This window comes from Astyanax mexicanus, chromosome 22 (assembly GCF_023375975.1).
Source record: "Astyanax mexicanus isolate ESR-SI-001 chromosome 22, AstMex3_surface, whole genome shotgun sequence".
NCBI classification, from domain to species: Eukaryota; Metazoa; Chordata; class Actinopteri; order Characiformes; family Acestrorhamphidae; genus Astyanax; species Astyanax mexicanus.
In genome coordinates this window covers 19,259,915-19,280,904 of record NC_064429.1, presented here as the reverse complement: position 1 = coordinate 19,280,904, position 20,990 = coordinate 19,259,915, and the positions used below count along the sequence as shown (strand labels likewise).

The 20,990-nt window shown below is 38.5% G+C and overlaps 1 protein-coding gene across 1 annotated transcript in view; it reads left to right on the top strand.

The window, feature by feature from the left end:
• Positions 1-19,655, top strand: part of tars1 (threonyl-tRNA synthetase 1) — a 28,616-nt gene extending 8,961 nt beyond the window's left edge. Inside the window, exons 8-19 of the mRNA XM_007258330.4 lie at positions 3,262-3,340; positions 4,104-4,250; positions 7,072-7,170; positions 8,563-8,729; positions 10,209-10,371; positions 11,139-11,276; positions 11,408-11,485; positions 11,587-11,687; positions 13,672-13,776; positions 13,893-13,965; positions 15,352-15,466; positions 18,823-19,655. Coding sequence (XP_007258392.2) covers positions 3,262-3,340; positions 4,104-4,250; positions 7,072-7,170; positions 8,563-8,729; positions 10,209-10,371; positions 11,139-11,276; positions 11,408-11,485; positions 11,587-11,687; positions 13,672-13,776; positions 13,893-13,965; positions 15,352-15,466; positions 18,823-18,971 — 1,414 coding nt within the window. The 3' untranslated portion in view covers positions 18,972-19,655. The remainder of the gene's footprint in view (positions 1-3,261; positions 3,341-4,103; positions 4,251-7,071; positions 7,171-8,562; positions 8,730-10,208; positions 10,372-11,138; positions 11,277-11,407; positions 11,486-11,586; positions 11,688-13,671; positions 13,777-13,892; positions 13,966-15,351; positions 15,467-18,822) is intronic.
• Positions 19,656-20,990: the final 1,335 nt, after the last annotated feature.

Genomic DNA, 20,990 nt, shown 5'->3' with positions numbered 1-20,990 from the left:
CTGTTCTGTCATCACCTTGTAGGCGATTGTAAGAGTTTTGAATTTGATGCGAGCATCAACTGGTAGCCAGTGGAGCTCAATGAGCAGCAGGGTGACATGTGCCCGTTTTGGTTGGTTGAAGACCAGACGTGCTGCTGCATTCTGGATCATTTGGAGTGGTTTTACTACGCAGGCCGGGAGGCCAGTTAGCAGGGCATTGCAGTAGTCGAGGCGTGAGATGACGACTGCTTGTACCAGGAGTTGGGTGGCCTGTTGCGTCAGAAACTGTCTAATTTTCCTGATGTTATAAAGCGCGAAGTGGCAGGATCGAGCAACCGAGGCCACATGGTGCGTGAAGGAGAGCTGGTCATCAACCATAACACCCAGGTTCCTAGCAACCTTTGTCGGTGAGAGAGAGAGAGAGTCGATGCTTATAGAGAGGTTGTGTTGAAAAGATGGTTTTGCTGGTATGACCAGAAGTTCAGTCTTTGAGAGATTTAATTGAAGGTGATGCTCCTTCATCCAAGAGGATATGTCAGAGAGACACGACGATATCCGTGCAGAGATCGAGTTATCTTCAGGTGAGAATGACAGGTATAGCTGGGTGTCATCAGCAAAGCAATGGTAGGAAAAGCCATGTGAGTGGATAACCTGACCAAGAGAGGCAGTGTATATTGAGAAGAGAAGGGGACCCAGTACCGAACCCTGGGGAACCCCAGTGGATAGGGAGTGGGCTGAGGACAGCTGTCCTTGTCACGACACCTTGAACGAGCGCCCAGTGAGGTATGATCTAAACCATGACAGCACATTGTCTGAGATCCCCATGTTTGAAAATATAGTTAGGAGGAAGTCTTGGTTGACCGTGTCGAAGGCGGCTGAGAGGTCCAGCAGAATGAGCACTGAGGACTGGCCTGCAGCTCTAGCAGTTTTCAACGCTTCAGTCACAGACAACAGAGCCGTCTCGTTAGTGTCCTTTTTTGAATCCAGATTGGTTCTGGTCCAGGAGGTCATTCTGGGAGAGGAAGCCAGAGACCTGATTTAAAACTGCTCTCTCGAGTGTTTTAGAGAGAAAGGGTAGTAGTGAGACCGGTCTGTAGTTATCAACCTGGGCGGGGTTAAGAGAAGGCTTTTTAAGCAGTGGTGTCACATGTGCTTGTTTGAAAGCAGTTGGGAAAACACCAGAAGTTAAAGAGTTTCATGAAGTAGTGATCCGAGAGGTGCAAAGGAGTGACAGTTAAAGAGTCAGTGTCACAGTCAGTGATGGTATAGTTACTTTGAAAAAGTAATCCGATTACTGATTACTCCTTTAAAAAGTAACTTAGTTACTTTATGGATTACTTGATTTTAAAAGTAACTAAGTTACTTTACAAGTTACTTTATTAGTTACTTTCAGCAGCTGCAGACACCACCTCCCGCCGCCTTAACATAAACATTATAACCAGTTTTGCCAATACTCCCTTTATTGGAAAATGCATTTTTAACAGCAACAATTTATCTCTATTAAGTTGAACTATTTCCTTAAAAAAAATAAGTTTTTTTTTAATAAAAATAAAAAAATAAACTTAACATAAATATTTTTTTTATAAAAAATAAAATATGGTCTTTCTTGATTTTACTAAACATAAATACTTGTTTTTATAAAAAAAAAATATATAAAATAAAGAAAGTCTTTTTTGACCTGACATATTTAACACTGTAAAACTGAACATTGAACTTGTTGTTCTCTGCAGGGCAGCAAGGAGTGGTTTTATAAAACAGAACCGTGTATATGGTCTAGACCAGGGATCACATATTTGCAGACTGCGGTCTGGGTCCGGACCTACTGAGAAGGATTTAATTCTGACAGTGTTCATTTGAAGCACCGGAACTTTTCTTCCCTTTATAAAGAGATAGTGAGCGGAAAACGAAAACGGGCGGAAACTAAAGACACGCCGAGCGCGCGAGAGAGAGACAGGGGAGAAAGCGAGACGCGTGTGATTGGGGAAGAGCGGAGGGGGAATGGGTAAGGGAGCGGTGTGTGTGTGTGTGTGTGTGTGTGTGTGTGTGGAGGAGATGAGGTGGAGAGAGAGAGAGAGAGAGTAACGCACAGTGACTTAAATAAGTAACTTTAATCTGATTACTGGATTGGAAATAGTAACGCGTTAGATTACTCGTTACTGAAAAAAAGGGTCAGATTAGAGTAACGCGTTACTAAGTAACGCGTTACTGACATCACTGGTCACAGTTACGAGTGAAAATCAGGTCTAGATGTTTGCCAGCTTTATGTGTTGGAGGGCTGGGGACCTGCTCCAGTTCGAAAGACTGCATGAGGGATGAGAAGTCTGTAAAGTTGGTACTGTCGTTGTGGATGTTCATATCCCCTAGAATGAGTATGGGACAATCTTGCTCGGGGATAGAAGACAGTAGCATGTCAAGTTCGTGTGTTCGCCCATTTGTCCAGGAGGACGGTAGATAACAATAATGGCAAGTTTTGCTGGAGTATTAACCAGTGTGGCATGATACTCAAATGAACTGTATGAGTTTGCAGGTAGTAGTGGAGTATGTTTTAAGCCATTAGCGATTAATAGGCCAGTTCCACCTCCTCGTCCTGAGGGACGAGAAGTATGGGAGAAGGAGTAATTATTGGAAAGAGCCGCCGGAGTAACAGTGTTTTCAGGTTTGATCCAAGTTTCAGTCAGGGCCAGCAGTTGTAAGGCCAGATGATTTGCATAAGAGGCGATAAAGTCTGCTTTGTTAACAGCCGACTGGCAGTTCCATAGCCCAACAGAATGAGGTAGTAGTGGGCGTGGTTTGTTTTAGTGTACCGGAGATAACAGGAATGTGATGGGAGCACATTTTAGAAAGCAGTGGGACGGGCTGCCTTGTCGGAGGCCTTGCTCGGTGGACTCGCGCAGGTAGACTCGCAGGTCTTTACCCGCGTTGGTCTTCACACGAGAGGGTCTTCACACAACAGCTGACGCCTCGGCGAGTGTGAGTGATGTAACAGGATTCTAGATTGCGCACAGCTGCGGGCGATATAGGAAATCAGCGCCACCAGACTGTCTTTTAAAGCCGTGAGTAACGCCCCCGAGGTCCGCAGACAGAGAAAGTGTGAATGAGGGGGTTTGCCACGCCCGGCTCTAAGGCAACTCGCCCAACCTTGTCCGAAAAGCGCGCTAAAAAGCGCGTTTGATGTTGCTGCTACAGCGTAGCTGAAGTGAAAGTAACTTCAGCTGTGCTTGTAAAATAGTGCTAGTGAATATTTAATGGTTTAAAATGTTGTTTCTGTATTTTAATCTAAAGGTGTGGCCCCTTGATTGACCTGTGCAGAGGGCCCCATGTAAGACACACTGGAAAGATCAAGGCCCTGAAGATCCATAAGGTACACACACACACATATACACACACACACTTCAATTATTATTAAATAAAATTACATGAATCCAGTATGCCATATTAAATAATTGCTGTAATCATATCATAATCATATATGATAAGTCTTAGCCTTTAAATTAAACCAACCATTTCAAATTATTAATATGGCATTTGTGATATTGCCTTGTCTTTAATACGCGTATGGACATTTCCATATAGATTTTTTAATAGAGAATAGAGAACATATTACTTTATTACCCTGACTATGACTGTTGTAATTGTTATGAAAGCTTAGCCATAGTCTACAAATTATATTAAAAGCAGCAATCATTGGATCCAATCAAAAGCCAAAAAAACATAAATGATCAGCCAGAGGAACATATTGGTTAAATGAGGAACTTCAGTCTTCTGACGTCACACAACTAGTGCTGGGCAATTATGGCTTAGAAAAATAATCTTCGATTTTTTCACAAAAAAAAAAAAAAAAACAAACAAATGAATAATTTTCCAAATGAAATCAATTTTTCCCCTCCCAACCACTAAAAATCAAACTACTGGAACTGCGCGTGTTAGTCTGCGGTAGGGAAAATCGCATTAAAATTGTAATTCGAATTAACCAAATTAATTGTGAAAACCACCCAGCACTGCAGCCACTCCAAAAGGGGTATCATATGATCCTACCAGCTCTTCTCTACATACTCTACATGATGCATTTCTGATCATTTGTCATTGTCTGGCTGATCAGTTCTATATGTTTCTGTCTGTGGAAGAACTCCTCCACATACTGGGAGGGAAAGGCAGATATGGAGAGCCTGCAGCGACTGTATGGTATCTCCTTCCCTGACCCGAAGATGCTGAAGGAGTGGGAGAAGTTCCAAGAGGAGGCGAAGAACAGGGACCACCGCAAACTGGGACGGGTATGGATTTGGATTTGCCTTTGTGTGATTTTATTCAGAGCTTTGTCAATTAGTCCTCATCTGATGATAGTGAGGGAATTAATGCAGTTTAAATGTGGGTAGGTGTTTTGGAGAGGTAGATTTTTCTACTTTTCTTTTTTTTCTGGTGTATTTTGTTTGCGCATTTTAAGAGTCACTATAAGGAACTTCTAATTTGAATTAAAGTAAAACTAAGTGAACAAAACTATAATAAAAAAGACTTTCTTTTAAAGTCAAACGAGCACTGTTAATGGGTGTTAATCTACACAGATTTTTCACCTATAAACTGTTTTATTTGGGTGAGAAAAGCGCTTCATTTTATTTACAGTAAGCTTAGGTTCCCAAATTTCTCCAGCACTAAAGCTGGAGCATTAGCATTAGCGGCTAGCTGCCTGACAGCGCTACATTGAGGAACCCTGAGTTTTCCAGTAAGCCAGGGCGATTTTAGCTAGCGGTTCATCCCAGGTAGCTTGTTTTAACATTGTAAACACGCAGACTACATTCCAATACACTCGCCTCTGAACGGCGAAAGAGCTAGCGCGGTTAGCTGCTAATGCTAATGGTGCTCCATCAGTGCTAGACAGGGTTAGCGACAGGCTACAGGCCGATAATACTCCCTCTGAACAGGAAAATAAGGGTTAGCTGCTAATGCTTCTTCAGCCCTGGACTTAACTGAAACTCCTTTTCAATGCTGTACCTCAGCGGAGTGTTTTTACTGCTCCTTACAACCTGACTGGTAAAATATCATACATAAGGAGCACTGGTTTATAAGGCGCACTGACTATTTTTGGGAACATTAAAGAATTTTAAGTGCGCCTTATATGTAGCGTAACTCCAATGCAGAACTAGCTTCCAACTGCGTTTTGACTAATAATAAACATTTTAAATGTGTTTTTGTGATTTTGGTAAACTGATCATTCCCTTCAAATATTACATGACAACTCGAATCAACATTCTGCTTTGTTTCAATGAACAGTTTGTTCTTTGAGTGCGAGTTCCTTGATTTGTCATCAAAGCCCACAAATCAGCAGCATATCTGAGTATTATTTTACGCAATAATAAAGGCAGTCACTCTGTTTAGCTGTTTGATATTGCAGTAATGGTGCTGCTCTAAAGGCTAATGAGCCGGGCTGTAATCTGACCACGCTCTGATTCGAGCTGCAGTGTGCAGAGGCTCCCTGCGCTCCTGTGTCCTCTCTATTAACCACCGGCAGCTCTGCTGGGGGGTCTGTGTGGGGAAAGCTGGCAGATGCCTGTCTCCTTAATGTGCCATCTGCCAGCGGGCACACCGACGGACACACAGGGAGCGCTTTGTTACAACAAAAGAGAGGGAGCTAATCAGACATGCCTGACTGTGTTCCATCACATCACATTCTTCTGCCTTCCTTTCTGCAGCTCTTTCTTCAGCCCTCCTTTTCCCTTTGTCTCTTAGATCTGTCTCTCTGTCTTCCTTTCTTTCTTTCACTCTCACTTCTGTTTGAACTTTTTGTCTTTCTATAGTTTCTTTTTACCTCTCCTACTTTCTTCTTTTACTCTAACTTAGTTTCTTCCCTCTGCTTCTTTCACATACTCTTTTTCTCTTTTTGTTTCCCTTACCTGCTTTCCTGTCAGTAACCGTTCTATTTCTATTTCTCCTTCTTCCTTAATTCTTTTTCTCAATCTCTTTGAAGTTCTGTCACTTAATTTCTTCCCCTGTCTTTTCTCTTTTTCTCTTGCTCTGTCTGATGCAGCGATTTCATTCAATTTACTTTTCTATTTTGATTTACAAGCAATTTTCAGTCACCAACTTTCCACCTTTTAATATAGTCCACTTTAGTGGTGTTTGAAATTGTATTACAAGATACAAGATTGCTTCAGGCATGGATACTGTAAATTAATTGTAATATTTTACATTAGACATGTCCTATTCCACCTCCTAAAAAGTTGACAGAATTCCACAGAAGGACCGTTTCCTCCTAAAACTTCTTAAAAGTTCTTCTAAAATTCACAAACACAGTTAGTCATCAATTTGACCAAGAAAATGCATTTATGCAAAAACACACACAGAGGAAAAACAATACCACTGTTTCTTTTACAACTTAAGAACTTGTCTTTTATTGTCCTCCGCCAACAGACCCTAGAACAGAGACTTCCGCGGTAAAAACAAACACCCCCCTGGTTCCTGGTTACTTCACAATAAAAGTCTCCCTCTGGAACCACAGGTCATGTAGTATCTTTTACAGTTAAATATAACAAAACCAATATAGAGAAATATGAATAAAACAATGCATGTCTAAATAATAAACTTAACACCATCACCAAAATAACAATGACAATCTTTTAGCCATTTTCCCCTAAATTCCCCCCAAAAATACTCTTTTAGCGTAAAATCCGAAAATTTTAGGATATAAACAAAAAAAAAAAAAAAAAAGATTCTCTCTGTTTTCCCTTTTTGCTCTATATTATCCTCTACTTGTGTATTTTGGATTAGTTCAATACCCAAAAATGAAAAAGGAGAAATAGAATGGCCTTTTCAGCTTGAGAAGTCAGAAGTACAGCTTAAGTAATCCAATCTTTTGTAAGTTAAATTTGAAATAATATTTAAAAATCATGGGAACTTGCAAAACTGCAAAATGGAAAAGGCTAGTTAAATTCTCTTAAATCTAGTTTAAATATCTGACATTTCTCATTTTTGCACTATTGACAGAATTTTCTAAGAATATTTGGCTTATTTCTAACCTGTTTTTCCTTCTCTTTACTTTCTTATTCAGTTTTCAGATATTTTTGTTCACTCACTCATTCTTTGTTTTATCTGTCTTTGCAGGAGCAGGACTTGTTTTTCTTCCATGACCTCAGCCCTGGTAGCTGCTTCTTCCTCCCAAAGGGAGCGTACCTCTACAACACGCTGGTGGAGTTTATACGGGTGAGCCTCCCCTCCTCGTTAGTTGCTGTTGCTAATGCTACAGATTACTGTGCTCTGGCATTTTTTTTTTACTGCAGGAATATCAGTTTTAATGACTGAGAGGTTAGCTGTATAGGGCAGTATCTGAACACAGCCTGTTCATTAACTCTGAGTACTGCAAGTTTTTTCTTCCTTATGAGCCTCATGTAAAGAAAACAGCGTCTACAGAGCAGCAGCGTAGGAGGTGGGAAGATGTTTCCCACAGCTGTCAGGGTTTTCATGCTCTTGTTGGTATTGTTGATCTAGTGGTTCACTGTGGTTGTAATCAAAGCACTATTTAAACTGGGTAGTTTGAGCTGAAAGATTATATAACACTTATTTTTAATGTATTTTAATGTGTAATTACAGCAGAGAGTCTAGACTGGAAGGTCATGGGCCTGAGTGATTTTCGACCTTTTTTTAATGTACTCTGGTCTTTAGAACAGTAGCAAAACACACAGCATGACCTTATCTTTTAGCTGTTTTATAGGAAAACTATGAGTTCTGTTTGAATAAGTTTACATTAACAGTGAAGCTCAGTCGTGGCAAAATTTATATTGCTTTTCTAGCTTCAGTTGAGCTTTAAGATATATTAGGTGTCATTTTCAGGGTTCTAGAGTGTGACCAACTTTCTCAATTGTGTGACTTTTTAAAAAATCTCTTTTTTTTTTTTTTTCTTTTTTTTTAAATCTCTTTGTCTTAAGCAAAGATATAAAAAAGATATTGTCAATAAAACATTGTAATATCCCACCTTGTACACAGTTTACCACATGCATAAAAATAGTATGTTTATGGGTAATTTGTGTAGACATGGTTTGGTTTCTGGAAGCATGAGACTAAACGGTGTACAGTCTTGTGCTATATATTCTAAAATTAAATTGCAAATTCGCATTGCAATTAAAGGTAGCAGCATATCTATGTATAAATACTATAGATATAAATGCGTTTTGAGCTTAATGTTACTGTCCTCATTGTCTGCGTTAGCCAATAAAAAAGAAAACAGACAGAAAAAACAAGTGAATCAGTAAAAGCTCTCGGACTGATGTCAACCCGTAAATTAGGATTCATGACCTCGCTTGACCCCACCTTGGCTTGTGACCGCCTCATTGCAGAGCCATGAATGTAGAGTTACAGTGCTGTTAGCCAATCAGAGGCGAGGCATTTGCATCTCTTAAATATTCATGAGTAAGAGCCAAGCTCCTGTCCTTCCTCCCTGCCCACGCCTCTACCGGCCTAAAACAGCCTGAAACAGGAGCACAAAAAAAAAATTGGGCTGTATATCACCATATCTCTCTTTTTTAAAGTCATATCACACAACAGTAATTCATGGTGAAAGTTTTTTTATTTTATTTTTTTATTCTGTGTTGCCCACAGAGCGAGTACAGAAAGAGAGGCTTCCAGGAAGTGGTCACTCCGAACATTTACAACAGCAAACTCTGGCAGACGTCCGGCCACTGGCAACACTACAGCGAGAACATGTTCTCCTTTGAGGTGGAGAAGGAGATCTTCGCCCTCAAACCCATGAACTGCCCGGGTCACTGGTATGTGATGGTCTTGAATTAAACTTTTTATAGTGCATAAAGTGATTTCTGTTCTTATACAATTTACAACACAGAGACCTTAACCCAAAAGTGCCAAGCGTACAAGCGGAGAGTGCAAGCAGAAATGCAGTGAGCAAATTCACACCGCCGCTGTGCTAAAATCTCAGCTGCTCGCTCTGTCTCTCATTAAGCCCAATTTATTGAATTGACTACATCCTCCCCTGCTTTCTCTCGCCTACGAAATGATAATACCTTAAAAACAGCTATTACACTATTAGAACAACCACCCTTTCAAAAATACAGCGAACTAGCAGCATTAAAAAGAAGAAGCATCATTATAATACATTTTTAAGTGATTGACACCACTAATATAATCTAATTTAACGTTGTCAATGTAATGCTGATATTTTTTTAAAAGAACTTAAATGCATAAAGCAATATGCATAGGAACAATATTTGTAGTTTAAGTACAAGCAATGATTTTTTTTCTGGAGTCTAATGATAACAGTGAGAATGAGATTACTCATGTTGGCTGTTAACTAAATACATTGTGTAATGGTAATTGTCGTTTTTTTTGGTGTATTTTTCGGTTGCAATTTGAAAAAGGTAATGGAAAAATTATTGTTTGGGTATCAGTATTGCATTTCAAGTATCGTATCGGTAACAGTATCGAAAGCATATTGCAAATTACTTCTCCCCAGACACAAAGCTTACTCAGGTTGCCAGATTGACACACAGTTGCCAGATTGACACACAGTTGCCAGCAATGTCAAGTTGTAATCTATAACATAATCAGCAAATATTTACTAGGGATGCACTATGATTTCTGTAATAGATCGATATCGGCCAAAAATAGCTTTTTTCCCCCCTTTTTCTTCTTCCTTCTCTTCTTCTTTTTCTTCTTTTTTTTGGGTGATGTCTAGATATTTCAAACTGATACTTGCTGATATATTTATTGCATGCTTAATTTTTTTATTGGTTTCAGTAGATCTGTTTTATTTTTAGCCTGTTTATTTACAGATACAGATTTTAGCCCATTGCTATTTGAGCAATGTGGATTTACGTACTGGACACTTAACTGCCACCAACAACAGTAGAGCTGTTCATGTAAGGTTTAAATATTTGGACAACTGTCAATTATTAAGAAGTTTTAATTGTAAATATCCTGGTAATATAATGATTACAAAAACTCCATCAATCAATTAATATTTACATCTCAATCGAATACATATTTAATTAGCCTAGGATGTCCAGTTATGGAGTTATTGTCTCATATAAATTCATATAAGCAGACAAATAATTTTAAGTGTCTGTGTACCAGGGTGTCGAGTCTACCATTTTATAAATGCTGTGCTAGGTATAGTTTGAGAGTGCACTGTTCTGTATGATTGTAAAGTGACACCTCAACTCATACTGTTGACTTGTATCTAATGGTCTCAGCTTGGTACAGTTAGTAAGTTTACAGTTTTTTCACTGCAGTCTGATGTTCGACCATCGGCCGCGCTCTTGGAGGGAGCTGCCTCTGCGACTAGCTGATTTTGGTGTCCTGCACCGCAATGAGCTTTCTGGAGCCCTGACCGGTCTGACCCGCGTCCGCCGCTTTCAGCAGGACGACGCCCACATCTTCTGCACCATGGACCAGGTACATCCAGATGTTTGACCATTTTTAACATTTAGGGGGTTAAAGATTCAGTATAAGATGCACTGAAAAATCCTTATTTTTTTTTATTTTTTTATTTTTTCAAAAACCGACAGTGTGCCTTAAAATTTGTTGTTCCTTATGTCTAAATTTTACCACGTATTATCAGGTATTAAGGAGCTGTAAATCCACTCCGCTGAAGTACAGCGTTATAAGGGTGAGTTTTCAGTGAAGTTTCTCCAGCACTAAGGTTGGGTGCGGCAGCATTAGCATTAGCCGCTAACTCTTTTGCTGTTCAGAGGAGAGTATATTGGACTGCGGGTTTACCATGTTAAAACAAGCTCTGTGGGACGAACCGCTAGCTAATATCGCCCAGGGTTACTGAAACACTCGAGGTTCCTTAGTCTAGCGTTTTTTGGCCAGCATTTACTTCCCGCTAGCGCTGTAGTTAGCGGCTAATGCTAATGCTGCTGCACCAAGTCTTAGTGCTGGAGAGACTTCAATGAAAACTCACTCTTAGACAAAATATAGTAAATCTAAGCTTCCTGTAAATAAACAGAAGCGTTTTACTCACCCAAATAAACCGTTTTAAGAGAGAAATCTGTGTAGATAAACATCCAATGCTTGTTTGACTTTAAAAAAGAAGAACTACAGCTTCTTTCAGCTTCCCCCTTGCTCACTTTGATGTAGACATCCCTACTGTTGTTGCCTTATGTGCCTTATAGTCCGATTTTCTTTTTTTAGTAAATTGTTGCTTTTTCATTCTTCAGATTGAGTCAGAGATAAAGGGCTGCCTGGACTTCCTGCGTACTGTGTATGATGTTTTTGGCTTCACCTTCAAACTGAACCTCTCCACAAGACCAGAGAAGTTCCTGGGGGAGCCTGAAGTGTGGGACCAGGCTGAGAAGGTAACTGCTGGATTTATGCCCATTGCTACTTACTTGCTACTTCCTATGGCCAGTGTACTATGATTAAAAATTGACTAGAGTACTTTACCTTTCAAAGTCACTTATTTCTATTTTTTCCATGTCTTTTATAGCAACTGGAGAACAGTCTGAATGAGTTTGGGGAAAAGTGGGTGTTGAACCCTGGGGATGGTGCTTTCTATGGACCAAAGGTAACATTTCTCTTCTAACTCTTCTCAGCTCTTCAATTCATACCTTTATATTTCAACATACCAAATGATTTCTTACTGATTTCCCAATTTGTATATTTCAGATTGACATTCAGATCAAGGATGCTATTGGGAGATACCATCAGTGTGCCACTATTCAGCTGGACTTCCAGCTGCCCATCAGATTCAATCTGTCCTACGTCAGGTAAACTGACATTTATTTCCTTTTGTTTTGAGCACATGTTTTGCTTTATATACTTATCTTATACTTTTCGAAAAAAAAAATAGATCTAAGATCTTCTTGGAGGTTCTAATTCTGTTAGAAATGCAACAGTGACATCTAATGGTTACCTGTTATTGTTGCATGTCTCATGTTTACAGACATGTTTGCTTAATCTTTGCTGTTGAGTAAGTTGTAATTTGGGACGTTTTCATTACAATAATAGTCAGTCTGGTTAAGTTGAAGACTGAAAGTGGGTTTGTTTTTAATCCTGGTACAGTTCATTTGTGTATGAGTGAATACATTAATTACACTTGGATCTAGAGCAAAACCACTGCACCAAGACCCTTGAGAGAAGGTGTTCTCAGCTTGGTCCAAAATGAACACTAGGACAGCTCAAGTGTTGCGAGAACCTAGCCTGACCTCTTGTCCAACCTAAGTATGAGATGGACTTCGCAGGTTTACCGTATTTTTCGGACTATAAGGCGCACTTAAAAACTTGTAATTTTCACAAAAATTGACAGTGCGTCTTATAATACGGTGCGCCTTTTGTATGGATTTTACTCGTCAGGTTGTAAGGAGCAGTAAACACACACTCCGTGCAGCGTTATAGAGAGTTTCAGTGCTATACAGAGTCCAGAGCCGTGCAGCTCCGAGGCTGAGCAGCAATAGCATTAGCTAGATGCTAACCGCTAAGCTAGCTAGCTTATTCACTGAGATCAGTATTATCTAAATTTTACTCGTCAGGTTGTAAGGAGCAGTAAACACACACTCCGTGCAGCGTTATACAGAGTTTCAGTGCTATACAGAGTCCAGAGCCGTGCAGCTCCGAGGCTGGAGCAGCAAATAGCATTAGCTAGCTTATTCACTGTTCAGAGATCAGTATTATCTAAATTTTACCCGTCAGGTGTAAGGAGCAGTAAACACACAGAGCAGCAATAGCATTAGCTAGATGCTAACCGCTTAGCTAGCTAGCTTTTTCACTGTTCAGAGATCAGTATTTTCTAAATTTAGCACTTTTAATACTGCTGGAGCAGTATTATTAGAGTTAGATGCTAATCGCTAAGCGTTCACCGTTCAGAGGTGAGTTATCGGCCTGTAAGTCTGTGCTGCTTTGCCTGGCTAGCATTAGCTAGATGCTAAGCGCTAACTCTCTCAGAGGTGAGTTTTATCAGCCTGTAATCTGCTTGTTTACCGTGTTAAAACAAGCTACGGGGGACGAATCGCTAGCTAATATCTCACTGTCTTACCAGAACACGCAGGATTACTCAGTGTAACGCTGTCGTTTAAGTTTGGGTTAACTTTACTAGTTTAGGGGACTAGCTAGCGTGCTAGCGGATAGCTATGCTAACGCTGGTGCAGCAAGCCTTAGTGGAAATCTGGAAATCTAAGCTTACTGTAAATAAACTGAAGCACGTTACTCACCCAAATAAACAGTTTTCAGGAGAGGAATCTGTGTAGATTAATATCCAGCACTCGTTTGAGCTAGATTTGTATATTGAGACGCTCCACCGGCAAGCCAACCCCCCCCCCGGTGGGGGAAGGGAAACATGGCGCCACCCCTGTTCACTTTGATATAGGCACCCTTTCTAGTGTCACTTAACGCGCCTTATAATGCGATGCGCCCTATGTATGGAAAAATAGCAGAAAATAGGCGTTCTTTGATAGTGCGTCTTATAATACGGTGCGCCTTATAGTCCGAAAAATACGGTAAGCTAAATGGGAATCGCAGTTGTAGTTCAATGTGGTACAGTGCCTTGCAAAACATGCAGTGAACGCAAGGGGGGGCCGAATAATATTGCACGCCCCACTTTTCAGTTTTTTATTTCTAAAAAATTAAAAAATACTCAATAAATATTCATGTCATGTTAACTGATTGAGAGCAAACAGACTTATAAACGTATAGACTTATAAGAAGTATAAAAGACACTCTCAGTCTTTGCTCACATGTCAATGCTTGTTTTTACAGTCATGATGGAGATGATAAGAAGCGGCCAGTGATCATACACAGAGCCATCTTGGGATCTGTCGAGAGAATGATCGCCATTCTGACGGAAAACTATGGTGGAAAATGGTATGTGCAAATAAACCTGTAGTGTCAGTAATAAAGCTTTGTGTTTTATATTCAGTCGAACACAGAATAAAAAAATGATTACTACATTAATTTTTGTTTCTTGTGTTTGTGTCTAGGCCTTTGTGGCTTTCCCCACGTCAGGTGATGGTTGTGCCTGTTGGACCCACTTGTGAGGAATATGCACAGAGGGTAAAGATGATTTTTATTTGTTTAATTGTCATTTATTTAGAGGTACAGGAGTGGCATCAAAATTATATATATATATTCTTTTCAAAAATTTGACTGAATACAAGTCTGGAAATTGTGAAGTGCAAAAGTGTTCAGCCCCTAAATAAAATCCAGTGCAATCAATTGCTCTCAGAAGTCACTTAATTTGCTAATAGTCCAGCTGTATTAGTCTCAGTATAAATATACCTTTTCTGCAAAGGCCTCAGTTGTTTGTTAGAGAACACTAGTGAATAAACAGCATTATGAATACCAAGTAAAGAACTCTCCAGACCGGTCAGAGATAAAGTTGTGGACATGTTTAAAAAGCATGGTTAGATTATAAGAAAAAACATATCCCAAGCTTTGAGCATCACAAGGAGCACTATTTAATCCATCATCCAAATATTGACCAAAAAGGATTCTAAAACTGCAAACCAACCAAGACATGTTTTGGTCCACCCAAACTAACAGATCAAGAGCTAGGAGAGCACTGATCAGAAAAGAGACCAAGAGGCCCATGGTCACTAGGGAGGAGCTGCAAAAAAAACCTTAGGTGTGAGAATCTGTCCACAGGACAAATATAAGTTGTGCACTCTTACAATACAGCTCTGGTAAAATTAAGAGACCTCTTTAGTTTCTGAATCAGTTTGTCTGATTTTGCTATTTATAGGTATATATTTGAGTAAAATGAACATTGTTGTTTTATTCTATAAACTACGGACAACATTTCTCCCAAATAACAAATAAAAATATTATTATTCAGGGCATTTATTTGCAGAAAATAAGAAATGGCTGAAATAACAGACCTCAAACAATGCAAAGAAAACAAGTTCATATTCATAAAGAGTTCAGAAATCAATATTTGGTGGAATAACCCTGGTTTTTAATCACAGTTTTCATGCATCTTGGCATGTTCTCCTCCACCAGTCTTACACACTGCTTTTGGGTAACTTTATAGCACTCCTGGTGCAAAAAATCAAGCAGTTCAGCTTGGTTTGATGGCTTGTGATCATCCATCTTCCTCTTAATTATAGTCCAGAGGTTTTCAATTTGGTAAAATCAAAGAAACTAATTTTTTAAGGGTCTCTTATATACTATTGCGCGTCACAATTTTTATTAGATTAAAATTTTGAAAAACATGGATCATGAAACATTTTTGTTTCACTCCACTGTTATTGGCTTCTTTGTGTTTGTCTATCACTTACAATCTCAATAAAATATATTTAAGTTTGTGGTTGGAAGGTGACAAAATTGAAAAGTTCAAGGGGTGTGAATGTTTTCCAAGCCTCTGTATGTCATGGAACATTTATTAGCATTTCAAAGAGTGTGGTAAATATCAAATAACATGACACACTTTCCTCTACGCAGGTACAAAATGAGTTCCACAATGCTGGCTTGATGACAGACGTGGACTTGGACCCAGGCTGCACTCTGAATAAGAAGATCAGAAATGCGCAATTAGCTCAGTACAACTTTATCTTGGGTAAGTCACATTACACTGATCACATCTCCCCAGTAGGTCAGAAAATTAGCATTTTTCCAGAGCTGTGAATCACAGGCTGCTCTGTTTTTTACATAAGGTGAAGAGCTGGAAGAGTGTGAGCAGGATTTCCAGATGGATATTTTTGTATTCCTCTCAAAGAATATTCCTTGGTTGGGTAGAATCTGAAGAACGGGCTATTAATACATGCCAGACTACACATGGATTAGCAGCGTTAATTGCTTTTTTGTAAAACTTGGAAGGAAAAGGCAGATTCATGGACTCTAAACTGGCAAGCCTTCACTTGCTTGTAGTAATCCACCGATTTATCCTCCCCCTGCAGACTGCACTGTGTTCTGCCGTTTTCACACATTGTAGTTTAGAAAAAATTGGCTCCTGTTGAAACAAAGAAGAGTTCAAACCGTTAGTTTGTATCACATCCTGTTGTGATAGATATACACTGCCTGGCCAAAAAAAAATAAAAAGTCACCACCAAAAGAAAAAAGTCACACGCTCTAATATTTGGTTGGACAGCCTTTAGCTTTGGTTGTGACCTGCATTGCCCCTGGCATGGTTTTGATAAGCTTCTGCAATGTCATAAGATTTATTTCAATCCAGTGTTGCTGGACCACTGCAGAAAGTCTTCTCCATCCAGCACATCCCAAATGTTCTCGATGAGGTTTAGGTCTGGACTCTGTGGTGAACAATTCATGTGTGAAAATGATGATCTCATGCTCCCTGAATCACTCTTTCACAATTCCAGCACCATGAATCCTGATATTGTCATCTTGGAATATGCCCGTGCCATCAGGGAAGAAAAAATCCATTGATGGAATAAGCTGGTCTATATTCAGTATATTCAGGTAGTCAGCTGACCTCATTCTTTCAGCACATATTGTTGCTGAACCTAAACCTGACCAACTGCAGCAACACCACGTCATTTATTAATTATAACTTTCTATATACTTGTGTAACTTGAATGATTGAGCTACTAAAAAATTAGTAGAATTTATTCAAGCAATTTGTGGCCAATTAGAGCTGTTTGCAAAATTAATTTTGTGATGATGGAGCATTAGTTTTCATTTCCTTATTTGGTAGATTAGAAATGTCCTTTTATGCTACATTCACACTGTTGACACTGTGTTTTTAATGTGACATATATTAGTAGTTCGTCTGAAAAGTTAATGCCTATGAACGGACACACACATGCCTCTTCTTTATCTTCACTGGAGCTATTAAGGAAGTTACAGTTGGATGTCTTATTACAGAGAATATTTTCAATTTCGCTGGAAAAATGGTGCGTAATATGGCCACAGACAGCTCTTGGGGTTGCAATATTGGTGTTTTTTTAAAGCTTTGTTTATCTAGTTTTTACCTTATACAGAATTAGGAATGAAGAGAGCAGGATTTTTTTTGTTGTATTTAATGTTGAATAAATGAGCAGATAAAGACTGAGTTTGCTGTTCTAAAGTCACCATGGTTACAGTTGCTATTTTATCAAAACCATTAGCAAACTATTAAACACATTTTAGTAGACTGCCCTGCACTTTTAATAACCAGAAATAACTTTTATAGGGTTACAAATATGAAAAAACTGTTTGAAAGGATTCCACCACCTAAAATACTTAATTTTCTTAAAGTCCTTTGTATAAAGAAACTGATTTAAGTCTGTGATGCTCAAGTCACAAACATTGTCGATGCCAAAAAATAGCCAATATGTTGCTTATATGGCACAAAACATATACAAACAAACCAGCAAAAGCTGTTGTTGACAAAAAAAAGTCATGGGACCTACCAAACACCTCTATTTTTAGAAGGAATGTATGTGGCTGTGCAGCATTGATAACAGGACCACGCTGATGCCTCTCCTCACACAGAAACACTGCTAGCAGAAGGACTGCTGCTTTAAGAGAAGTCAGTAGCTGCCTGTGATTTAATAAGATTTGTGAAAATTGCATTGCTAAGTCATTAAACACTGGACTTAAAATCAACATGATTTAAAGGAAAAGTGCACCAACCAGGCAAACAGGAAAATATAAACTGGTTGTTCAGGTTGATATGTCATATCTTTGATTGTGTGGAAAATCTACAGCAGGGGTGTCAAACCTGTCACATTAGACTGGTTTGGCTACAGGTTTTCATTCTACAATATCAGCAGCACGGCTGATTCAAAGTGTTGTATAATCAATCATTCATTCAGTCTTCAATAGTGGTGGGAATCAGAAGGCATCTCACAATACAGTATCACAATACTGTGATTCTGCGATGCTTGATGCATCACAAAACAATTCTCTACGGTACTTTACGGCATCTGTGTCGCAGGTATACCCTATTTATTTCATTAGCTCCACCATGTGCAGTAATAAAGCAGTGACTTTAGTCACTAAAGTCAAATTGTTAGAGTTTAGAGCACCTATGTTTCAATAATATGATAAAAATAGCAATATTTGATGCCAATATGCCTAAACCCAGGGGTGTGCCATATCACATTGTACGCAATCATAATATCAACAACATTTTTTTAATATCATGAACGATATTATACCCTGAAATATCGTGCCATATCACCAACCCTTAATTATCTCATCAGGGTACAACTTTTTTGCTGTTTTAAGCAAAAGAAAATTCACACTGTTCTTATTATATCTGTCCAGTATCATTTATTCTATTTTAATCCTGGATATATGAAGATATTTGGAGTTTAGTATTAGTATCATGACATTCTGGATCACTAACTTCTGTTACAAATCTGATAAAATTCTTGTATTTTTTATATCTCAGTTAGGGGTGTGCCATATCATATTGTATGCATATGATATGCATTTAATTTTTTATTTGTTGCAGTAGTGTATTCTTGAAATACTTTTTTTTTGTCATATCGCCAAGAGTATCGCTATCACAAAAATAATACCATGAAATATCACAATATTATTTTAGGGACATATTGCCCACCCCTACTTGAAACTGTACAGTATATTGTGATAATATATTGTTTTACCACTAGTCTTCAAACAACTTCTGACACATGCTTCTGTTTGGCTTTGAATGAAAACCTGCAGCCACACCAACTCAATGCGGACAAGTTTGACCTGGTTTGATTCACTTCGACAGATTTGATTTAACTAGTTTTCAGTGCTTCCTTCACAAACAGAACAACAAACATTAAAGTGCTCAGGCTTGTTCCAGGTGGGCCTAATCAGCGTCCAGACCCTGATTCAGCTCTTTTAGGTTCAGACATTTAATTTGAGATATTACACTTGGTACTGGTGTGTTGTGACAACCCTCTACCCAAACACCTGTGATGTTTTTTGTTTGTTTGTGAGCTTGACCTTGTTTTCTCTGGATAATTTCATGTCCAGTGGTGGGAGAGAAAGAGAAGAGCAGTGATACGGTGAACGTCCGCACTCGAGACAACAAGGTCCACGGGGAGAGGAGTCTGACGGACTGCATGGAGCGCCTGAGACAGCTGAAAGCTGCACGAACCCGCAATGCCGAGGAGGAGTTCTGAGCCCCGCCCGGCTTTCTGACCGAGAGAAGTTCCGGATCTCAGGGATTGGTCATTCCATGCTGAGGCTGTGGGCAAAACCGCACTTCTTCTGGACACATCTTGCTCTAATGAGGCCTTGTCTCACAGGCTGGGGCTAAACAGCAGCTGTGACAGTTATCTAGCTGCTCTCATGAACTCATGAACAAATACTTATAGGATTACTGTTATTCATTCATTAGCAATGAAAGAGGAAAAAAAAAAACACACTGTTCATGCAATTTGATCTGTATTGAGACCTGCAAGCCCAGTTGGTAAAGCCGTCCCTGAGAAAACCACTGGTAACCTAAATGCTTTATTTCCCTTATGGTAATATGAAATATTAGCACCCAAATTGTACCAGGTACTAGGTACTTACTCTTTATCTGCTTTTTCATTTTTGTTTTATGGAGCCAAATGGAAAAATTAAGTCAGTAGAATCTTTTTCACGTAAAATCCTCCAAATAGGTGGTGAAATGCCTTTTTTTGGTGGGGAAAATCCTGGGAAAGTATGTTATTTGGTCAAATTGCTGTAGTCATGCTGTAGTTTGTAATCATTTGGAAAGGGACTTTTCACCTCTTGTCTCTTTTTCTACCAGAGTACGATATTGTAAGATACCAGTCCTCCATGTCTTATGCAAATAAAATAAATCTTATTCTTCCAATGTTCATGTGAAGTTTGTGTCACCTGAGGCTACAGGTATATTCCTGCATTTCATCAACTATATTCAGTGTCTCTAATCATACAAACAAATACAGACATGAGAATCGCAATGAATAAAGGCTTGATTATACACCTTTATATAAGAAAATTCATATATTTATTTCACAGATGCCACTCAGAGTCAAATATTGCGGATAGCAACAAACATGGCTATGGTGGATGGGATCATTATTTTGACTTATTAAAGAAGTAAAAAAAGAAAGGGGCAGCACTGTAAATGTTTGTAAAACTGATGTAAAGCCTCTGTCTAAACTATTGCCTGTGCCTTTCATTTTTTCATTCCATCCTAATATTTTCAGGCTTTCCCTTTCTGATTTACATTGCATTGTGACATATTTGTGTCAGTAAAAGCACACTGTAATGCTGCCTCCAGTTTATTTAATACACTCTAAACATTTGGAGGTGATGGATAAAATTGAAATAGTGTATTAATGTACAGCTGTATATTGGAAAGTACATGGCTATACAATATGTGTAATGATAAAAGGCTAATGATTCAATATATCACAATATTTGGTAATGTACTAAGTACAGCAATATATAACGTTCGTCTAAATCTGTTCAATGTCATAGACCTTGATGTCTTTCAATGACAGCTTTTTTTTGGAAGATATATTGTCCCAGAAATTGTTGCTATAAACATTATTACCATTGCCATTAATCGTGTAAATAAGATACTTTTTTTATGAATTGAGGGCAGAAAGGCACTGCATATTGATAATGACCTTTGAAGTGACCTTTGCCATAAAACATTATGGTAGACAATTAATACTTCGTAGACAAAAAACATTTTAGTCATTTTTACTTTTTTATTATTTTTTTGGGGGGTTATTGAAGGGTCTTTGAACATGATTTTTCCACCTTGACACTTTTGTATGAAAGCCCATTCTTAAAAAAAATGCGGCACATTTTTTCATCTCATTATTTTGAGATTGTAAGTCATTATTTGAGGATAATAAATCGTTATTTTGAGATAATGAGATTTTTTTTCTTATTAGTGTATATCATTTTTTTCTTTATATATATACTTTTTTCTTATTATTGAGTATATCATTATTTTAAGATAGTAAGTCATTATTTGGGGATAAATAGTTATTTTAAGATAAAGGCTTATTTTTTTCTTATTATTGTATATACGTTTTTTCCTTATATATATACTTTTTTATTATTATTAAGTATATCATTATTTTGAGATAGCAAATCATTATTTTGAGACAGTAACTCGTTATTTTGAGAGTAAATTGTTATTTTAAGGCAGTAAGTCGTTATTTTGAGAGTAA